Genomic DNA, 22,555 nt, shown 5'->3' on the forward strand with positions numbered 1-22,555 from the left:
AGTCGCCCCCACACCCTGAGTCATTCCAACCAATTACACCGTTCAGTGTCTGGAAAGAGGGTAGCAGTGTCTTCAAATAGGGTCTCACAGCAGGACCAGAGCTGCTGAGGAGGACCAGGCGCAGACAGCTGAAAGTCTGAGATCCTAAGAGATATTTCCAGGATGTGAATGTGAGAGGGCTTTGTCTGACAGTGTGAGTTGTCACACAGGAAGTCAAAGAGGGAGGGGACACAGATAAAATTCTTATCTCATACGAACTTTATCGATCTCCAACTTCTCACCAGCAACTTGTGGCCGTGAATGAAAACAACTATCAGGAAACTGAGTTAGCTGTGTGGTTATGCAATAGAGTGATGATCACCCCTTAAGAATTCAGTTCCTTTACAGGATCTTAAGACTTGCTGTGGCTTGCTGAACATCATGAAGGTTGTTCATGCGGGAAACAGTTTAATTATATTTTCTGTGGCTATAGAGGAGAAAATAATGAATGATGTCACCAGGGTTATTTCAGATTGGACTTGAGACATCACAATTTTTGAGTGTTTCATTCAGAGACATGAAATGAGTTGCGGAGTTTGAAAGATGTGCATTTATCAGGCAGGAATGGTCTAATTAAAGACTATCGAGTTGAATGATGGGATTTGTAGGATCCAGTGTTTTTGAAACTGGACCCATACTGGGAACTAAAAGTCAGGATATGCTGTTTTGATTTCAATCCTTTTTTTTTTTTTCTTTTAATCTGCTTCTCGCATCTCCTAACTTTATAGGAGTACTGCACTAAATCAGTGGAATAGCCCTTTAATAATGCCAATGATACAACAACTCTCTAATGCCTGATCTGCTGTTAACTACTCATTTGATGACATTTCATTTCATTTAATGTTAGTGATCATTAACTTCATTTCTAAAGAGCTTCAACTCCAAATCAGTACTGTACCTGAGTGTATATGATACCTTGTACTTGTTTGTGGAAAATGCAGTGCATGCTGCAGTGTTTTTGAACAAGGTCCCTCAATCACCCATTGGCCTAAATTGTTATTTCAGAAATGAGTAACATCAGTTAACTACAAATTAACTGCTTTGAAGATTTCTGCTTACCGTGAGCGCCGTTCTTGTAGCGTGCTGAAGCCAGCAAAGGACTGACTCCGGATTATGCCATTGGGCCCTCCGGGGGAGTGGGTCCCAGCCGCCATGATCTCTGGGATGTGGGACGACACTCCTAGAGGGGAAAAAAAAAAAGAAAGACACAAAGTTACATACAAATCTACTGACAATACCTGGACAACAAGTGAAGGATCAGGGTCATGACCTTGTGAACTGAATTAACACCAAGACCATGTCAACACAGAGGTTAACTGGAGTACAGTGAGCATTGTGCAGTGTAGCACAAAGTAGGCACTGTTGGTGATGCTTGCCATGTGCGATGTGGACAAGCGGCATTCAGAGCCTGTGCTAACATGACTCCTCCTGCCTGCCTGTCACCACTCAGCTGCAAACATACCTCTAGTGTGACTGTTTCATGTTTCCCCATCTCAGACAAGGGTCACAACACAGGACTCCTTCCAATTTCTTTGTGCACATTTTCTACCTGAGCTAAGATTTAGACTCCTTTAAAAATGCACTTCATCAGACTGACAGCTGCTTGAAAGCTAAAGATATGTCACAAGCAGAGGTTACTTCATACAAGGCCATTTTTGCCATTTGGAAATCTAATTCTACATGTTATAAATTTTTAGGAAGGCCAATCCACACCGTCCTATGGCTGAGTTATCCAATCAGCCTCTCCTGCGGTTAAGACATCTTTTATCACTGTGTCTATATTTAGCTGCAGCAGCCTGTCAGATTTCAACCTTTTTTAAACCTAGAGATGCAACATGACTCACGATGGGCACTTGGGGAACAGGCTGAAAATAGACACAGAAATCACCATCTATAGCTGTCAGATAATGACTTAACAGAGATCAGGTGCCCAGAGAGAAGAATCCACTGAGATAACTCAATCACAGTCTCAACCAGCATGATGAGATTTAGTCCAGATCATGGCACAAGTGTATCATTAGTGCCACAGCAATCTCAGGCCTTGTGTTACCTTAAATAAAAGGCATCCCAATGGTTTCCATGCAGTGAGATACACTAATTTTTCATTTGGGAAAAAGAAAGCACTGGTATTGGGTCAGCAAACGTACTGGCAGATACTTCAGATTCTGATTATTACATCCATGAGACAAAGTACGCTAAAACATTTTACTTGTTTCTCTCATTCCACTGACTTTTAACCAAAAAGTAGGACTAAATTATAGCAATTAATAAATAATAAATAAATAAAGAATAAATGGCAAGTTTTATTTACCCATAAGATGAGATTCTCATTTTGCTAACAACCCTCAGCAAGTGTGGACTTTTAGTTCCTATAGTAGTTAGTTTCTCTGGTTCCATAGTTCCTGCACCCTTTTGGTTGAAAAGATGTATTTCGTGGTTGTTTTATTTCTAATTCAATATCTAACCTTGATGAAACAATCAGCTTGTTCACTCACTTGCTCTCTCGATTGCAGTTTTCCCCATGGGAAACTGCCCTGATAGTTCCAGGGCCATCAGAAAGTACTGCCCTGGAGGGAGGACTTTTTGGCAATGGGACTATCACTCAGGAACTGACTTTAGAGATAAGCTTTATAAGCAAATAGGCAAATACAGAGATAAGCATTGGCTCAACTGACCAACATGCTGACCTCGATGTTGACAGTGTGATGACTGTAAAAGCAGCAGCGAGCCAGAGAAATGTCATTTCTGCCTTGTTAATCTGTATCGCAACTAAGCTCAAGGAAAAGTATGGTAACACAGAAATGCCTGGAGGAGAGACAGAGAGGAACTGATTTGTCAAATCAAATTAAACTTTGCTAACAAGCAGAGGAATCAGCCTGTGAAGCCTCCGCATTCAGCTCTTCTCTGTGTCTGCTTCTCTTCCTCGCACAAACTAGTGAAAACATCCCGCAGCGCTACCAGTTGAACAACTTTGCCAAACTGAGTGACAAGCAAAACATTGCTTTTTTTTTTTGTCTGTTTGTGTGCGTCACTCTGTTTGTGGGGCCCTATGTTTGCACGTGCCCTGTTTTTCCCCATGTCTGTGTGTGTGTGTGGGGGGCCTGGATTGGGCTCATGTCGTCATACAAATGCAAGCATGCACAAACACACACAAACACACACACACACACACACACACACACACACACACACACACACACACACACACACAACTTCCCTCCAAAGACACTGCAGTAGTACAAGCGACTGAACCAGCAACCTGATATCCTCTCCCTTTGATGTCTGTGACAGACCGAGAGCAACACAAAGACTGGACACGGGGCTCGAGGAAAGACTAGATCCGTGTTTTGCAGTGGGGGGACAATAGACTGGTGAGACTGATACCGTTCAGGCTATTAATAGCAGCTAGCTCACTTCAACACCAAGGACCCTGATAGCTGTGACTCAGAGATAGACAAACATACATCTTGTTTGGTTCAGACAGGTGTTTTATATACAAGACAATATATAAGAACATTACAATTTTAGGCTACCAAAAGTTAAATCAGTGTCCCAATAATATTAAAGCAGCACAAATCAATTATTTTTATTTTAACAATGGATTCCTATGTGTAATATGAAACCTGTTGCTGGTAGCGACAAACTGACAAGCCTCTTTTAGCTCATTGTTTTGGTTCTTGGGGCCCGCAAACTCTGCTTTCCTCAACTGTGTTTTAAGCTTAAACACACAGCTGTTTTCAGCAAAAAATGCTCAGATAAACTGACTGTATACTTCTTGCCCAGCAGTGAAAAGCGGACATGAACATGGTGGAGCATTCAGCACCTCAATTGCAAGATACGTCCCTCAGGAGATTTTAGAGACAACAACAGAGCTAAAACAAAAGTTAATATTGCGCGTTGTATGTAACTTTTGTCAAATGGCCAGATGCATGACTCCAAATGAATATTAATGTTGCTCTGTGCCTCCTACATGTGTAAATAAGCGACTGTTACTGTTTACACACTTGCCCTATCAACTTTATGATGTGAAAAAATGTCAAATGTTGCGTTTAAAGCTTGCTGTGCTTTACCCAAATATCTAAAAACCCGTGCATGCAGGTTTACATGGAAACTAAAGATGAGCTGAAATTTGTTTTTACTGACTTAAGTGTTTTAACGTCTCACCTTGTAGAGTTGTACTCAACGGAGTACAACAGAGCACATATCTGATCTATGATTTCCATCAGAGGCTTTAAGTGTTGCACTGTAAAGGACTGAAACTTAACAAAAACCTGAGTAATTGTTGGTTTTTTAGCTGCAACTTGCTCTGAAATATTAATCTACAGACAGCAGAAATTTGTGGTCATATCACTATGATATCATTCTGCCGAAAGACAGTAATTACTAATATTGCCTTATCGCCTTGCCCTCATCATGACTGACAGGCAAAATACCCTGCAGGAGAGAAGCGATTTGTTCTAATGCAGTGAAGCATTTTAGTCCATTCTGTTCTCTGGATGTGCAACAGCACAGTTTTCTGCCTCTCCTTGTTTGTCTCTCTGACTTTCTGACTCACTCTCCTAAAAGAAGAGCAGTGGGAGGCAAATGATGGTACATTTTGTTACCTAATGTTGCCTGGGTAATCACAGAGCAGCGGCACTGTTCCTCACACTTCCCCACCATTTCCTGAAGATTCAGACAAGGCTAAATGATAAAGAACAAGAAGATGCGGACACTTGAGAACTAAAAACTGTACACAATGATACCAGATGGTATAAGCTTTTCAGCTTCTCGTCTCTTCAATGCCTTGATGTTCCCAAATGGTACAAGCAGTGAGTTCTGCCCATGATGAGGACTCGAGGGAATAACACTGAGTACTGTCATGAGAGTACATGCAGAAAATAGCTTCATATTTACCTCAGTTACACAGTGTGCTCACTGAAATCTAACACTGAGTGTAAAGTGGTGAATGAAATTCATTCAGTGTTTGTCCTACATTCATTTTCAAAGACCCACTGGACTTCACTCACCCACTGCTGGATAAATATGGCATTTAATAAAAACATAACCATCTTGTCTATTTTCTCCAACACAACATGGCTTCATGAGCAAAACATCTGCAGCATCTGTATCCAAGTTGTGGAAGCTTATCAAGCTGCCACAAACAGATTAAATAAACATGGGCAGTTTTTGTCTTGAATAATCTACAGATAAACTAATAATGAAAATACATGTTAGTTTATTCTTATTTTCTTCTCTTATAGTGTTTTAAGAGAAAAATATTTGCCATTTCCTTAAAGTGAAAGAAAATACATCCTGTTTTTACTCTCTTTGTGTTCTTGCAGTAGACACTTTAGCATGAGTAGCATGCTAAATGTTCACACTCACACCCAAACTTCTGTTTGTTCCCCAAAACCTTTCCCAGCCTCAGCAAGCCCCTTCAAAACAAACTTCGCATTTAAATCAATGCCCTCCACCACACACACACACACACACACACACACACACACACACAACACACACACTCACAAAGAGCTGAGAGCAACCACTGAATCATAAAACAACTCTGCACTACTTCGTGCCACCAACAACGAACACAACTTAGTGAAGGGGGACTGGCCTGAGAGAGCAGAACAACTCATGTAATATCACTTTACCACAACTGCTCCGAGGTCCATGCGCATTAATGATTTAGTCCCACCCCTGAAAACCTGTGTCACCACCTCTATTGGCTATATAAGCTGTGGATGTGACAATGCTTCATGAAATTTAGTTTGAGAAAAAAAAAAAAATTACACATTTCAGGAGGAATTTATTTAAAAATGGAGACATTGAAAGCTTTAAGTTATGTTTGCATGAATGTTCATAATGGATATTGTGGAGGGAAGCTGCCCCACTATAAGGCTTTAGTTGTAATCACCATTTTTATACTTAAAAATTGTTGCAATGATGAAATCAGAACTTGACAAAACTAACAACAGAAGTGAAGGATAAAGAAACGTGGGGGTTTGAAAAACAAGCTTTACTCAGTTTTTCACTTTGCTTTGCAGAAGGCCCAAGGACGGTTGTGTTCAGCTCTTCTCCATGGTTTAGTTTCTACAACAGTACAAGCAGAGAAGCTATCAAAAATGAACCTCCTGACAGCTTTACCTGTCTCCATCCTCACATAACCCTTGATTTGCAGCTTGTAACGGTGCATGTGGAGTCTCCCTGAAAGACACTGACTGGACACACATCACCATCATGCAGCTTTACCCTCTCTTTCCTCTGCAGACACAGATTCGCACATCTCCCAAAGACTGACACAAGAGGTGAGTCATCCATTTATATTTCAGGGTCTATATCCATGTGACTCGTGTGTGAATTGAATTCTCCAAACATTTCTTCTCTTCAGCGACAGTGTGAGGCGCCTTCTTATTCTTTTCCTAATGTTGTTTGGTCTGTTCACCACACTCGCTCTACTTCTCACTCTCATCCTTACTTTCTCATCATTTTTTCATACAATTGTATATTTATTATAAAACATGTGAGAGGCACTTTTTTTCCCTTGCAGGACACCGATGAGGTAAATCCGTGTTAAAGCCATTAGCTCTTTTGGATTTTCTTTACTAAGTTTGTAGTTTGCAAACTTGCACTGCAGCATCTCTGGGTTCTTCTCACTGATGATCACATCAGTCATTCTGAGCTTCTTGTCTGCTGCTGAGTGCTTCTGCAACAAACACACACTGACACTTTTCTCATTGTGCCCACTTCACTCTCCTCTTTTATACAGGAGTCTCACCACACACACACACACACACACACACACACACACACACACACTCTTTACTCATGAATAATCCTCTGAGTGTGTGTGTTTCTTTCCTAGTGCGTATTTATGTGAAAAACCCAGCGTTAGCCCACAGTGCATGTTAACAACAGGAGCCTAATTCTTGATGCCTGTATAAATTAGCCTCACCATGGCAACAGCAGACAAGTAAGTGTCTTACGTAAAACAACGGTTATGAGCCAACTGCCAAGAAGTAGGACACACGCCCTCGTGTTACAGGGCTGAGACTTTTAAAGCACCAATCCTTCTTTTGGAAAAAAAAAAGAAGCTATATTCAGATCTTTTGCAGATGCAAAATGTGTCCACAACTTATTCACAAGCGTCCTTAATCTTTCTATTTTCATCTATTTGTTTTTACGACAGGAAGTGCAGATAAAAATAGGAACAAATTATAGAATAAAGCGGGCCGCAGATGATGAGAGCTTCTTTGCAAAGGAGAAATGCAAGAGCGAGAGTGTGAAAAAATGCAAGACACAAACAAGCAGGGTTCTGTTGAAACAGAACAAATCCTAGAGATCAAAGTGATCATGTACTGCTACATTTGACTGGAAATAGACTAACACGTTCCAACACACCCTGCAGGTTGCAAGCGCGTGCCTGAAAGCTGATCAGTTATCCTTAGTGCTACACACTCTTGTGCCCATGCTTGCGTGAACTGGTTCAATGATGAGGACAACTGCTGGTAGAGCTCCAAACTGGGCTAAAACTGGCTGCCATCCCTCAGCCAAAACATACAACATTCTTCTGTCTTTTTCTTTCCTGTATACTCCCGTTTGAAACTGAAAACGAGAAGGTGAGACACCTGACACTGCCTGGCTTTGTTACTTAAGCATCAATCTCTTAAGTGTCTCAACCACAGTCAAAAAGAAACTACGGGCTATTAGGCACGCTCATGTTGCACTACAAAGTGGCTGCATGCGAATGAAAAGTTCCCTCAAATATTCCCTCAGAATGAACAAGTGAAGATTTAAGACTCACAGTAAGACATCCTGAACTTTCAACGTAATTCCACGCATGCATGAGATTCGTGTTGAGATGAAAGGCAGCGTGTTTTAATCCCGTTCTCATCACATCCCATTAACCTGTTCACCATTTTGGAAAAAAACATGTTTCTAATCCAAATGCAGATGAATTATGTGACACCGACAAGGAGGAGCGTAATCACACGCACAGTCATGTTTATGAGAGGTGACGCCGGAGCAGCGTACATGCATGTGTGAATCTACAGTAGTATACAGCAGAGAGATTATGACATTGCTTCTTAACTGAATTCAGGATGTGGACATTTATACTTTAACAAGGCAAAACGACTTCAGGAACAGAGAGCCTCATTATCCTCAGTGCAGAGGAAAAGTGCAAGTTCCTCCTGGGGAAGGAGTTATTCATCTTCACTAAGAGGCTTCTCAAAAGCGCTAAAAAGACAGGGAGGAAACTGTTCTAGGATGACAGTGCACAACAGAAAAATGTTAATATCATCGGTGAGCATGTGGTGATGAAACACCTTTAACAATAAGAATAGTTCAATTTTCACTGCTGACTGACAAACCTGGAGATAGGTTTGGAGAAATGAAGAGTTACTTAAAACACAAAGACAAACACTATGACACGAACATTATGTGAGGTGGAGGAAACAATTAAAGCTGCTATAATCATATTTACATATTCACAGTATATCAAATGACTGCATGTTTATGAAAGGTGTCACTTGTAGTGATGAACCCACAGAGAATAACCACCTGACTCTGCAGTCCCTCTCAGCTCCACATGGCGCTTGAACCTCTCTCAAGTTCACTGCAACTTTCCTGTTTTGGTTCACTTTCACTGCTCTCACCGTTTTTAGCTGCAGCAGGCATCTGTTTTCACTGATAAAACTTCTCACTTTGCAGCAAAGAACAGACAAGTAGCAAATATCTGGTCCACACAGTTAATACCAGAAGCTAAAAGGAGAGCGTAGATTGAACTTTCATTCATCAGTCAGCCAGGAATACAACTTCAAATGAAAGCTTATGTTGCTCCGTATAAGACAGATGCGATTAAGAGCAACTGTTTGCTAACATGTAAGCTAAATCAACCTAAAACATAATAGTGCATCAGTGTTGTGCTTATACTTTATTCCCGCTGCCTCCGAGAGGCTGAGGAATCGGTTCAGCAGGTTTAAGGGTCAAACAAAGTCTATGTGAAATTCATACATGTAAACAAGTGAATTTAAAGTCTCCCCCAGCCTTTACAAGTGTAACCTAATCTCCGACTGGTTACCAGGCGGTAAAACATATCGGCATGTACATACACATACACAGAGGAGATGTTATAAATAACATGTTGTGGTGACAGTCAGGAATTCACCAGAAGCTTTGAACCTGAGAATAGAGACCCTGTTATGGCTGAAGTCACCTCTACTCCGTCACCTGTAGGATGATAAATAACATTTTTACACTCTGACTAAGTTTCAGAGTTACCAGCTTGTGTTTCCAGGAATCCCATCACGCAGACAAAACACACAAAAGAAACAATGGGTAGCATACAAATTTCAACACATCCTGTGTGATGCTGGTATGCGGCGAGGACACCTCAGGTACAAAAAGAATCAATGGCTTGGTCAATAGTCATCTCTAAAGATGTGAACAATGCCTCTATACAATCATCCCTTTGTAAGCTCACAGTGGTGGAAAATTCCTGAAGGAATACAAACGTTTGACGAAAACATCAACCTGACACATGGCGAAGACAAAGTAACTGATGACACATTTTACAAGTCAGCTTGTGTGACCTGAAACAGATTAAAAAAAAAAAAAACAGTAGCAAATCTGGACACAGATTTGATGTTTGCTTCTAAAGGAACTGGGACTATTCATTGCTCCATACAGTCGTGAGCGGTTTGTCACGCAACGAAGTTTGTTGTGACAAAAATACATTCTCTGTTTGACTTTTAGTATAACTTTTGTATAAAAGTATTTTCTCATCAATAATAAATGATGAGTAATCATTTTACATGTTAGTGTTTTGTACAAACAGAAAAAATGTTTTTTTCATTACATTGTAAAACTAGAATGGCATTCAAACAGCACAGACCTCCACCAAGGCCATAGTCAAACAAGGTAAGAACTATTTTTTGTTTTCTTCTGCTTGACTGAGCTCCCTGCATATGAGGACCTTATCTGACCAAAAACAATCAAGCTGCCTGACACCCTGACCCAAATCATCAGACTCTTCTGATCTCAGGCATCCTCCCACGGTGAATTTACTAAAAAACAACAACCAAAGCTTTATCAGGGCAACATTACACTGGTCTAGACTAGAAACAGAATTAACCAAAATCATCTGATCTAGTTAAACTGTTTATTACCAGACAGACAGGAAACTGGATGTGCTGCAGTGGGGACGTGACTGCTGCGAGTGCCAAAGTGTGGGAATCAAACAAAGGAGTCTGCTGTGTGTGTGTGTGTGTGTGTGTGTGTGTGTGTGTGTGTGTGTGTGTGTGGGGAGGCCAGTGCCAGCTCCATCACATGAAAGTCGAGACAAGTCTGAAATATTTCCAACAAGCTGTAGAAATACACACATGCAAACATTACATATGACACCTACTTCTCTGATGTGGGCTTGTAGAGGTTTCATTTATGTATCAATCCATACAGGTGATTAGTAGGTCTTCTCTTCATATTCTTCTTTTGAGCCATTATATTGAACAAGAACCAAAGGTCATTTCTCTCCACCTCACTGACTTTTCCCCACTGTTCAAAGACGCCTACAGCTCTCTGCACCCCAGTGTGTGGGTGAGCGTGTTCAGATTTCCCCACATATCATTAACGTGCATTTACAGTCACTCTATTCTAATTATAGGTCATCAGTGTCCTCGTGGGGCAGAGCATGCAGGAAAAATTAAGGCCAGGATACGGAGTGGCATTTGAATGTACAGATGACCAGATGAACTGAGGCGTGTCTGGACTGAAGTTACATTCAGGCAGCTGCCGCTGACATTTCAGCAGTGGAGAGCAGCGTGTAATCACTTGTGAGAACTGTAAGCCACACCAGTAAATGCACAATCCAGATTAATGGACTGAAAGATGATTTTTATGACATTTATACATTATTAGGCAGTAGAGTAAAAAGCAGCAGTGGCAGCAGCAGGGAGACAGGGGCTTAAACCAGAAGCACATGATGCGTCTCTTGCTGACTTGGTGTCCACACACTGACAACAGTTACTAAGTGCTGCAGCCAAATCAAGTGGTGCCGTGACCACACCATCACCAGAAAATCTGACACTGCTGCACAGCCACGGCCTTGTTGACCCTCAGATGAAGATTTGTCATGCAGAGCGCCAAAGTGGGACATCATGATGCCCTGACACCATTTCAATACAAGTCACTTTACTTGATCTCGCCAGGATGATCCTCAGAATCAATAATGCTCTGCAGAGCTTATGAAGAAATGATAAACATAAAATCACATCACAACAGCAGTCGCAAACACAGCCTGCTCAATCACATACACTAATGTCCAGATTTCAGTTTAGTTTGTTCTCAGGCAGATTAGTCGAACTGATCCCAGGCAGTGACACCAAAATACTGAAAGCCGCACTTGAACACAGTAGTTTTGTCTGCAGGGATTTCCAGCAGATATAGATCCCACTTTCTGAAAGCCTTTGCTGCTGAGCTTGTATGACCACCATGAGCTGGAGGCAGACTCACCTAAACCTGATGAAAGTCTCACAGCCTCTGTCGCAATGGTAATGTGTGGTCAGAGAAATCAACTTTCAACCAGATAGGGTTAACTATTCAGGTACTTCAGGGTGAATTTTGCTTCAGTAATTGAAAGAATGTTCTCTTATCCCCACTCCCATTCATTAATTTTCCATTTTTTCTCTTTCATAATGAGCCACGCAAATTTCACTAATACATGTACGACTGATATATTTGTATTCTCTTAATTTGGGTCAGCATGAGAACCAGTTTCGCACTTGCTCTACTTCTTTCATTTGCCCATTATGCGTGACTCTGATTGAAAGTGACCACCTATGCTGCTGCGCTGGAATGCAGTTACCATACAAACAGGATTACGCCGGTTATTTCAGCTCCATTTGTTATTTTTAGCGGGAAAAGACAACATTCTTTTCTCTTATAGCAGCTACTGTGATAATACGAGCTGAGAGTGCTGTACAGCTATGTGTGAATTAGGCAGCCATGGGAAAACAGCCAGCTACAGGGTTTGTCACAATTCATGACTGCGATGCATCAGCTGGGGAGGTGGCAGGACTGGCCGGTGTGCTCCTGGGCTTGAGGCCACAGTTGTATTTAGTGACTGGGTAATAACTAATTACTGAATCATAGGCCAAGATTTTCAGAAATAAAGACATGGCTGTGTATATTTGAGAGATTTGAGAGGTTTAAAGTACATTAAGTGTATGAAAAACTGTACTTAATAATGTATTTGATTTCAGAAAACAGCAATTTACACTACAATTGTATATGATTTCTCCATGACAGCAGCCAAATAAACGTACAATGGTCTACATCTATCTGTGCTTCATGTCTTTTGTTTCTATTGCCTTCTGGTTATATTCATTTCATAGTACAATCACAAATGCTCTCTCTCCCTCACCAGCAATGCATTAAACACTGTGGGTGTAATTTACACACAGAAGTCATGGTGGATTTCTGTCCCACTCATTCCTCCTCCAGCCCTGACTAAACCATTACCATACTGTTAACAACTGAATAACAATTTACTGAGCGGTTGAATGAAAAGAAAAACGCACTGCAGAGGAAAAAGATTGAAGCAAGAAAAAAGGAAAAGACAAAAAAAAAGGGGCATATGTTCCTAAAATTACCTGTCCCTGCCAGAGAAATCCACTGTAGGGCACAATTGTTCTTTTACTCCCTAAACTGTGGCTTCAAAGTTAAATATTTCAACTAACTGTGGAGATTATCATGCTGTTTGGAGTAAAGACTCAGCAGGGAGCGGGGCCACTGAGAAAATATGAAATGCATTTTTAAGCTCTGCTACCACGACCACTTGTGAGGCATTAGATTAGAAATTAAACACTCCATACACCAAAGTCACGCACAGACATGGGCTCACTCGCTACTTAAAAGCTCAACCGATTAGTGTTAATTATTTAGATTTTGGAAGTTGGTGTAGTTCAGCAGAGACTCATAATGTGAAAAGAGAAGGAAACAAACAAACAACAACAGACACCAACAGCGCCAGTGGAGGCAGAGTCACAGCGACAGATACAAGGATGATTCAGACACAGACAGAGAAAACAAGCCAGTCTGTACATCTGTGGACAATGCTACAGATAAGCAGTGACACAGTCACTATGACACACTGTTATCCACTGTGCCGTTCCCCAGCCCAACCTCTCTACCTTAAGTGCCCCTCATCTGTCATATACACTGGTAAAAAAAAAAAAATCTGGTCCCACTGTGTTCTGATGTATGGACCACTGCAACCCCCCCATCTTTATCAGCTGTATGAAATAAGGGCAGGCAGGGGAGATGAGAGGGAGAGAGTGGAGGACATGCAGAAAAGGTCAACAGCCACTCAAAGATGTACAGTGTTCCCAGTGTGCTGCAGCCTAGTGCTTCATATAACTAGTACCTCCATATACTGAATGTTATTTCTTTGATATGTGTACAAAAGCAACTGCTACTTAGCATAATTGGTTAGAAGGATCTGCAACTCAATTTCTCGAAGCATGATGAGCATGAAAAAAGACAAACTCTCCATCTATGATCAGGTTCAGATGAATCTTGTGCAACATAATTCAAGCAGGTAGCAGACAAACAAATCATTTCCATGTCCAAAAGCCTTTCATCTATAGGAGCATTCCCTGTGTTTCTATCATTGCTGCCTGATTCGTTTTTAATGATGGGGGAGTGGAGCTGGACCTACAAGGCCTAACTCACTTTCTGTTTAGTGGCCCTACACATTTTAAAATGTCATCTTTTCAACCTTTTCCTTTACAACACAGGTAAAAAAAATATCAAATGCACAAAGTCTTGTCGATCATTTGCTTTTTTTTTTCCTTCAGAGCAAAAAAACAGATTCTGAAAGGGTCAGACAGGGAAAAGCTCCCAATAGAAAGAAAGAAGTGATGGAACCGAAGGGTTTGGCATTAAATAACTACAATGGGTACTCCGTTCATTTAGTCTATAAAGTTCAGAAACTTAAAAAATAGTCAAATCAAAGCGTCTGAGGCAAAATATCCTGATTTTAGTCACCAGTATGGCTCAAGCTCCAAAAACACTGGATCCTACAATTCCCATAATGCAACTTCATACGTTTCCCCTCCAAAAGAAATTCTAAAACTGCTTTCACAGATAGTAGTCTCCAGCACAAGAAAAATAACTTTTATGTCGTTCAATGACATGTCCCTTTAAAATGATTAAAATCAAAACCAAAATTTCCTGTTGATTGACCAATCAATTTAGAACTAAATGCATTTCCAGCAACAACAGTGGTATTTTTGGGTTATGAATGTACCAAAAATATTATCGTCAAACTGAGCAGCTGCGACCTTTAAGGCAAAATTTGGTTGCAGGAGGAGCAGCACAGTTCAAAGAGTGAACAGTCATCCTCACAACGACTCGCCTCAGGACCAAGGAGCTGTGTCACACACCCACTCCCTCCTCCTCAATTCATCTATGTCATCACACAGCTGTGTGTCGCGGCCACCCCGAGGAAGCTGGGTAATGGGAACACCCACTTCCTATAGTGCCTCAATAAACCTCGACTTTGTGACAGAAGGAACCAATCACACAGGTGCAAATGGTCTCCTCTCAGAAAGATGCAAAGATGTCTGGGACCATATGTGATCGCAGAGGTGAAATTCAGTGCTCTGTATTCTGCGAGTCAAAAACAAAGTCTGCACCAACAGAGGAAAGAAGAGAAAGAGTGAGAGACAACAGAGATAACAAACCAAGCAGAGACAAAGGAGACAGGAGGCTGGAAAGACAAGAGAAGTGCTGACAGTTGCTGAGAGATCCATCACCAGAGCCTGGAGATTCTGACAGCACATGTATAACTGATTACCAATAACTATGGAGACAACTGTCAGGACAGCTGGCACAAGATGTGTCACACAAAAAATTGCTATCTGTGTGTTGTCCTCGTTCTGGTGAACAAAGAAACAGACATAAAACCACCATGACACACACACATGGACCAATAGTGTCTCCTCCAGCTGCTGGACGCTGCAGAGGGAGCGCACCAAATACCAAAACAGACAGATTATAGGCTTAGGACCCTAAAACGCTTATGGCAATCATAACGCTGCTACAGCTCCCAGCTGGCCAGCCAGAGGTGTGTGTGTGTGTGCGTGTGTGTGAGTGTGTGTGCCAGTATGTCAAATATCATGAGTCGCACATAACATGAAGAGTAGAGCATGTGCCATGTGTTGCATGTGTGTCCAATCATAGCATTGTCATGCAGTTGGAGCAGAGGATTAATAGGCAACACACACACACACACACACACACACACACACACACACACACACACACACACACACACACACACACACACACACACACACACACACACACACACACAGCAAGAATACTGTGCTGATCTGCTCAGAGACAACAACAGGAGGGGTGAGGATGGGTTCAAACCCCTTCCATAAATTCTTCGTCTGTATCTAAGGGGGAAAGTAGAGGAAGGAGGAGGGGAGGACAGATGGGAAGGGAATAGAGGATGAAACAGAGGAGAATGGAGGAAGGGAGGGAGGAAGGGAGGGAGGGGAAGAGGAAAGTCGTAAAGTAAGTAAAATAATAAAGATGGAAAACCAAAGAGCAGATCTGCAGCCACTCACCACAACGAATACACACACACACACACACACACACACACACAAAGAGCTTTGTCATTGTCATTAGTCCATTAGCAGTACATAATTGTTCTTGTTATCATTTTTCATACATTACTACTTCTAACTCATGCAGTCTGAAGAAAACACACACACACACACACACACACACACACACACACACACACACACACACACACACACACACACACACACACACACACACACACACACACACACACACACACACACATTCTGCTTCTGCGTATGTGTGCGTTGTCTGGACATGCTGACTTTCATGTGATGTAACTGGCAGCGGCCTCTATGTACTGTCTCCTCTCTCATACACAGCAACTGTCTGAGCCATGGATTGGGGTAAAGCTGCACAGTTTAAGCCACCAACCCGAAAAGCTCTGATGTCTCTGGAGACAGCTCATCCCTCAGTAACTTACGCTATAGTCCAATACTACCGTAGCTACACTGACTGACACACAGCTGACAATACTGAGAGAGACACACAAGAAAGACTGAGAGAAGAAGAAGCAAAGGGCCTGTGAGGACAGCTGAGTAGAAAGAAGAGGGATTTAGCTTTTCTTTCATTTCTTCTCTCAGCTTCTGTAGTGGAGACGCTGCTTCAAAATGACCTCAAATCTCGTTTGGCATTTCTGTTATAAAGGTATATCAACCTTGTGACAGCACCAGAGGAAAGTCAGAGGATCAAAAAGAAACATCTTCTGGGGACCATAAAGCTGTCAGTTCATCTGTGGTGTTGATATCTCTCAAAACTTTGATCTGCTGGTGGCATAAGGTGATCACGGAAGTCAGTAGGAGTCATCCTCTGGGGTCCATGAATGTCTGGACAAATTTCATGGTGATCCATCAAACAGTTGTTAACATATTTCAGTCTAGACCAAAGTGGCGGGGTCCACATTCCCTAAAACCCTGCTGCTACCAAGGCTAAAAAAAAAATCTTTCGGCTCTCCAACTTAACGTTCTTTATCTCTTCTCTCCCCTCCCCAAAGATACCACCTCCACTCCTCTAGCTGGTCATCTAAGTGTCCCAGTCAACCCTCCACTCCCTGCCTCTGCCCCTCCCTCCACATTCCACTTAACCCCAGTATAATGACCACAGCCCACCTTCTTCACACCAGAAATTCCCAACACAAATAAAATACCTCCCACCAACCCCTGGAAGCTGTGATTGTAGGACGTGTTGAGACAGGCGAATCAGGCCAGACCATCATCTTGAGACCAGATAACCCCTGACTCGGAGCAGACGGTATGGCCCCTTCAGCTGACTCTGGTGTCACAACACTATATCTGAAATTTATGAGAGGTGTGAAAAGTTAAGAAGTAACTGTTGTGACAGGCATATAAAAAACAACTGTCTTTTATATCTGTGAACAGAATGACCCAATTTCCCCACAGGGAACATTAAAGTTTCATCAAAGAACCAGAACCAGATCAACCTCTTGCCGGCTATGGGTTATATCAGAGCAGCTTCCCAGTAGCAGACTCTGGGTCGATTTAAATTTGGAAGTCTGGATCGTGAAAACACAGCGGGACATTGGACTTCATTATTTAAGTCGTCTGTATCATTAAACTCTGACAGAGCATCCAGAGCAGCAAAAGCCTCCAATTGAAATCATTTCTCTCCCCATCCCAGCGGAGCACTTTAACTTTCTGCTGCCTACACGCCTTATGAAATAACTATCAGCTGTGAAAACTTTAAGGAGGCACTCCTTCTGTAAGAATGCAAGGCCTGTGCGCCCCCCCACTAAAACCACACATAGGCTCACAGATGGAAAAACATATGTATCTGCATGCAATGAACACACACAGCGACCCACCCTCCCACACACACACACAAAAGTGGGCAATATTCCCAAGAAGTGCAAGTGGGTGTTTCCGAGGAAAGGAAAAGGTCAAGTGCGCACATGTGAGACGTCGATAGACTTTAAAAGCACTGAAGACGTAATCATGGCTGCTAGCACAATGCACTTTCAGGACATATTCCTCCTCCCTCCTTTAGTTCGTCATTCCTAGCCTTTATTATGTGCTGCTATTGAATTATGAAGACATTGGCAAAATTGAAATTGTGACCTGATGATGGCACTAGAGGATTAAAAGGATCAAAATTATAACAGTTCATCCTCTGGGAACCGTGACTGGACGTAGCAAATTTCACAGGAATTCAGTTAAAAGTTGCGGGTACACTTCAATAACAACCAAAAATCAAGTCATTCGGATACAATGTCTGTGAACCACGAATGTCTGTATCAAATTTTATGACATCCATCTAGTAGATGTTGAGCTATATCACTGAATAAGTGAGAACTTAGACAAAAAGTCAAAGGATTAGCAAAGTCACATAAATACGTCGTCTAGGAACCATAACTTGTCAAGTTGTTTAGTTATTTCAGTCTGGACCAAAGTGGTCAGCTGACCGACCAACATCTCCATCCCTAGAGCAATGCTGCTAGAATGGCTAAAAAGTCACACAAAGTTCACGAGAAATATTTCTTTTAAACTCTCTAAACTTTGTACCTGAGCAAGGCAGTTTGTAGCCTGAAACCTGATGAGTACCAGCTGATCACATTGACCAGAATGAGACAATATCACCAAGAAAAAAGACACTGTTCTAAAGAAATACTGGAGATTCTGTTTAAATAGACACGTCTTAGGGTTCAGTCAAATGACCCAATGGATATTAAGATGTTTGTCAATATCGTTGCCATGGGGTTAAAACTGAGCAACTACAAATTCTATATTGATCATTATCAATATGGTGTTTTGACTTCAGTAGATAACTGAATCATCATTTTTAATTGTTTTTCAAGCATAAACACTAAACTTTCTCCAGCTCCAGCTTTTCAAATGCACAGATTTGGTGCTTTTCTTTGTCTTATGCGATAGTAAACTGAGAATATTTGGATTTTATTTGGATAAAACAAGACATTTGAAGATGTTGGCTTAGACTCTGGGAAACTGACAATTAACAGTTCATAGACAAAAGGCTTAATCAAGAAAATAATCAATAATAAGAAAATAACAGTTCGATGCAGCCCTATGTTACCCCTCTCCAAAATGTTCACGTGATGCTGACATTAATTAAAAAAATCACATCCAGTTTACGTCAACATTGTAGTGTTGTGTTTTAGTAGTTTGGGGGAAAACCCAACAAAACGAGAGAGCGTCTGAATTTCCTCCAAACCACACAGTCATAATTTCTTTAATGAGGCTTTGGAGAGAAAGAGGAGGAAATGAGTGCATGTGTGTGTGTGTGCTCGTCTCTGCATGTGTGAGACAGAGAAAGTGAAAGGCAGAGAGAGAGAGAGAAAGACAGAAACAAGGGAGGGAGAGGGAAAAACAAAAAAAAAACCAAGACCAAGGCTGAGGGAGCAGATGCAGGGAATGAAAAGCCGGCTGGGGTAAAGTAGAGAGAAGGTGAGGGAGAGCTTGTGTGTGAGAGTCTGGGAACAGACGCTGGTCTTGCATCCCTGCAGCCCGTCTCGGCTTGGCACAAACACACTACCCCCTCGTCTCCAGCCCCCTTCAAACAGCTTAACCACGGCCCAAACAGGCTGGCAGGGAAGCAAAGCACTTCCACTTAACCATATCAAAGTCGGCCTGGCGCGGCACTGAAAGAGCATTTAGCCCTGAAAAACGCCTCTTTTTTTTTTTTTTCTCAGAAACAGCATGAGCAGCCGAGGGAAAAGCCTCGCTGCAAGCTGCATGGCTATTTGGGGGAAAGATTTTCTTGTTGTTTTGTTTTTAATTTTCAAATACATTGGTACTGGCTGAGAATTGAGGGTCTTGTGATATCTGGGGGGAGGAAACAGTTGTTTCTGTTCAACTTGCAGAGTACATGCAGCTGAAAAGATAACATCAGCTCAGTTGCCAGGCTTTTAAAAAGGAGCAGATTTTAAAATATCAACACTCTTCTCTAAAAAGTGATTTGCAGGCCATCTGGCAGGTGGAGAAGCTGGTAATGATTGGAAAGATCTCCTGACAGAACAGTGGAGGCTGCTCACTTCTCAGGCTCTGCTGCTGCTGCTGCTGCTGCTGTGTTTATCTGCTGTGGTTCAGCTGCCAGATCCACTGTAGGTGGTATCAGTGTACAATACATGACAAAAGACTGATGCCCTTTGACCCTCATCCTCCTCAACAAACCTGGAGGGGCATTTTTAAAATCACTGACCTGGTTTCTTTCACATTTCACATGCAGCATCACGAGTGTGCCTCTCTCATCAGGAAAAGTACACACACACACACACACACACACACACACACACACACACACACACACACACTGACAGAAGCCTCACAACAACATTTTCTCCTATTCAAACTTGTCTCTCGCGTCTCCAGCAAACACAAAACGCCTTCAAGGGCAGACATTACTCACAGCACATCATCTATCAAAGGGACTCACTGACAAGCAGACTAATTACGCCAAAACACACATCGCATTGAGTGGGTTCCATACACCAAACCTCTATCATTTTTATTGCATTTTTTTTGGAGTTCAACTCCCTAAATTACTATGTTTACAGGGAAGTATGAAACCAACATCAGCACCATCCTCAGTTTAATATTACTGGGTCATCTTGGGCACTATAGCAAGAGGTTCATGTCTGTGAACCTCCACTTAAAAAGGGAAACTGTGAGATGTGAGATGATCCTGGTGAAATCAGTTCACGCCTCGCTCTGATCCACTGACCCACTGCCCCGGAGAACTACAGCCGGAAGGCAGGAGTCCTTCCCTGCACCACAGTCTTCTCGCCTCTCCTACACTGACCGCATTCAGCCCTCAGAAAGTTGCACCGGGCGATGCTTTGGCTCACCTCTCCAAAACTTCACACAAGTGGCTCCTCAGTGGCGTCTCCGCCCGTCTACCTGCGCCTCTCCATCCATGCGCAAAAGAGAAACAAAAAAAAAAAAAAAAAAGAAAAAGGAAAAAGGTGCAGAAAATCTTGCTGCTCTTCAAGATGCAAATAAAAACGAAAGAGTCTCTCAATCCCCGGAAAGGATGAACCGACCGCCCGAATGAGCGATGGGTGCTCGGCGTTTGCTCCCTGCTGAAGTCTCGGCGTAGCGTCCGTCCTCAGCAAACACTGAGCCCCCTCACACACATTCCAGTTTGTGTTTGCGGCGCTCCTCCCGAACAACGGAGAGCCAATAAGAGGCTGGGGATGTCACAGGGAGGGCGGGGTCGCTCTGTTTTGTACCCCCCCCCCCCAACTCTCCCTTGTGTTAGTGGTGGGTCCTGCGCGTTCACGCGAAAGTCTGTGCGCGCCACCTGAGAGCATAAATTACGCCTGGAAAGTGCTCTGTCTCTCTTTGTGTGTCTGTCTCTCAAAAAAACAAGTCAGGTCACACTGAGCTTTATTAGCCTGGATTTAAAGCTTCCAACATGATGAGAAATCAATTTTTCTTTTTTTACAATGAGCATGTCCTAAGCAGACAATCGAAATTCAAAATATATCATTCAATCATCGAGCTGTATAAAGGTGTTTTTATGAGTGTTGTGAAAAGCTCATTTAAAAACTGACATTAAAGACCTTTGAACTGACCTTCAGGTCACTCAGACCTCAATGTCTGATCCAAAAATGGCTGATGACGCGACCTCTGCATCTGCTCCAACCTCCAATTTTTATATACAGTCTATGGCTCCAACACTGCTGACACATACATTGTGTCGTACTGTTACTGCTTCTCTGCTCTACTTGCACACCAGTCCAGCTTGGGGGGTGGGAGGTGGGTGAACCCCATCTGAGTACCAGATTTAACCAGCTGTAACCTTGTGAACTGTCGCTAATATTTCTCTTTGCTGCTGCAGTATGGACCACAGCAGGGCCATTTTTAGGAGAGAGAGCTGATACCTTTTCAGCCTTAGGTTTAAATGTAGACCTCGGACAATAAACCCAACTTCTGAATTGAGTTGTTGCATTGAATTAAACTTTGACCCCTTAACTGGATCCATCTGCAGCAAGAGCCGGTGCATGAAAAAAGTTGAATTAGTCCTCGTAGATATTGACAGGCTGTGAAAACGATGGCGCAATTATCTGTGATTACACAGCTATACAACAACGGGGGGCTTCTTCAAAATTGCCATTGCAATCCGTTCATCTCAAGCGGGTTTGCAGCAAGTGCTTTTCCCTGGACAGAAAGCAACAAACAAATTGAATTACACGGAAGGGGAACCATGAGAAAGACAAACGCCTCCATCTTTAGAAACACACCGGCGCTGCTGTTTGAGAGCTGCAGGAAAATACATTTCCGTGGTGCGACTTATAAAGAGTGACTCGCCTTGAAGTGCTCCTGCCAGTATAATTGCCCTCCATAAGTGGATATGCTGTTCCGCTGAGTCCATACAAATCCAATTCAGTTCACCCTTCCAAGAAGCAAAGGGAGCAGAAAATGGCCTGCCCCTTTTAATCCATCAGTTTGGTATTAGTAGAGGAAGGGATTTCATAATGACTCGTTGATATGATTAATCTCAAGCACAGGGTTTTTCATGCAGCCACCCCTGCAGCTTCAGTGTGACTACAGCTTCAGCATGAAAAATTAACAATGTGGCTTCAATTTTGAGGGAAATCATTTTTGTTGAGAAAGTGCCAATGATCAGTAATCTTTCCTTAGAGGGTTGTTGGTGAGGAATCAATGAGAAAAGCTGGTTAAGAACCTAACAGCTGCCTAAATGGCTTCAGTGGTAGAAATAAGAGGTGGACGGACGGAGGGAGTCAAGAGAAAGCTTTATACTTTGGTTGAATGATGACAAGTGTGCAAACTTCACTGGTTGGGGAAGACCATGACGTGCAATTAAAATCTCTGAAACTAAAAGCTTAATTTAGGATTGTTTTTGCCAAACTGCAGTTTCCAAGGTCAAGAATAAACTG

At 42.3% G+C, this 22,555-nt stretch overlaps 1 protein-coding gene across 2 annotated transcripts in view; it reads right to left on the reverse strand.

Annotated features, from left to right (window-relative positions):
• The window catches only part of ripor2 (RHO family interacting cell polarization regulator 2), a 57,032-nt gene that overhangs the window by 23,904 nt on the left and 10,573 nt on the right, over positions 1-22,555 (reverse strand). Inside the window, exons 1-2 of one of the 2 annotated variants that reach the window (XM_071501282.1) lie at positions 20,501-20,966; positions 1,099-1,219 (exon numbers count right to left, since the gene is read on the reverse strand). In XM_071501282.1, the coding sequence (XP_071357383.1) occupies positions 1,099-1,193 (95 nt within the window). In that variant the 5' untranslated portion in view covers positions 1,194-1,219; positions 20,501-20,966. Of the gene's footprint in view, positions 1-1,098; positions 1,220-20,500; positions 20,967-22,555 lie in introns of those variants that run through there. The other variant, XM_071501281.1, reaches the window with a different exon arrangement.

Source organism: Trachinotus anak, unplaced genomic scaffold (assembly GCF_046630095.1).
Source record: "Trachinotus anak isolate AG129_WGS33_773 ecotype Australia unplaced genomic scaffold, CSIRO_AGI_Tana_v1 ptg000016l, whole genome shotgun sequence".
NCBI classification, from domain to species: domain Eukaryota; kingdom Metazoa; phylum Chordata; class Actinopteri; order Carangiformes; family Carangidae; genus Trachinotus; species Trachinotus anak.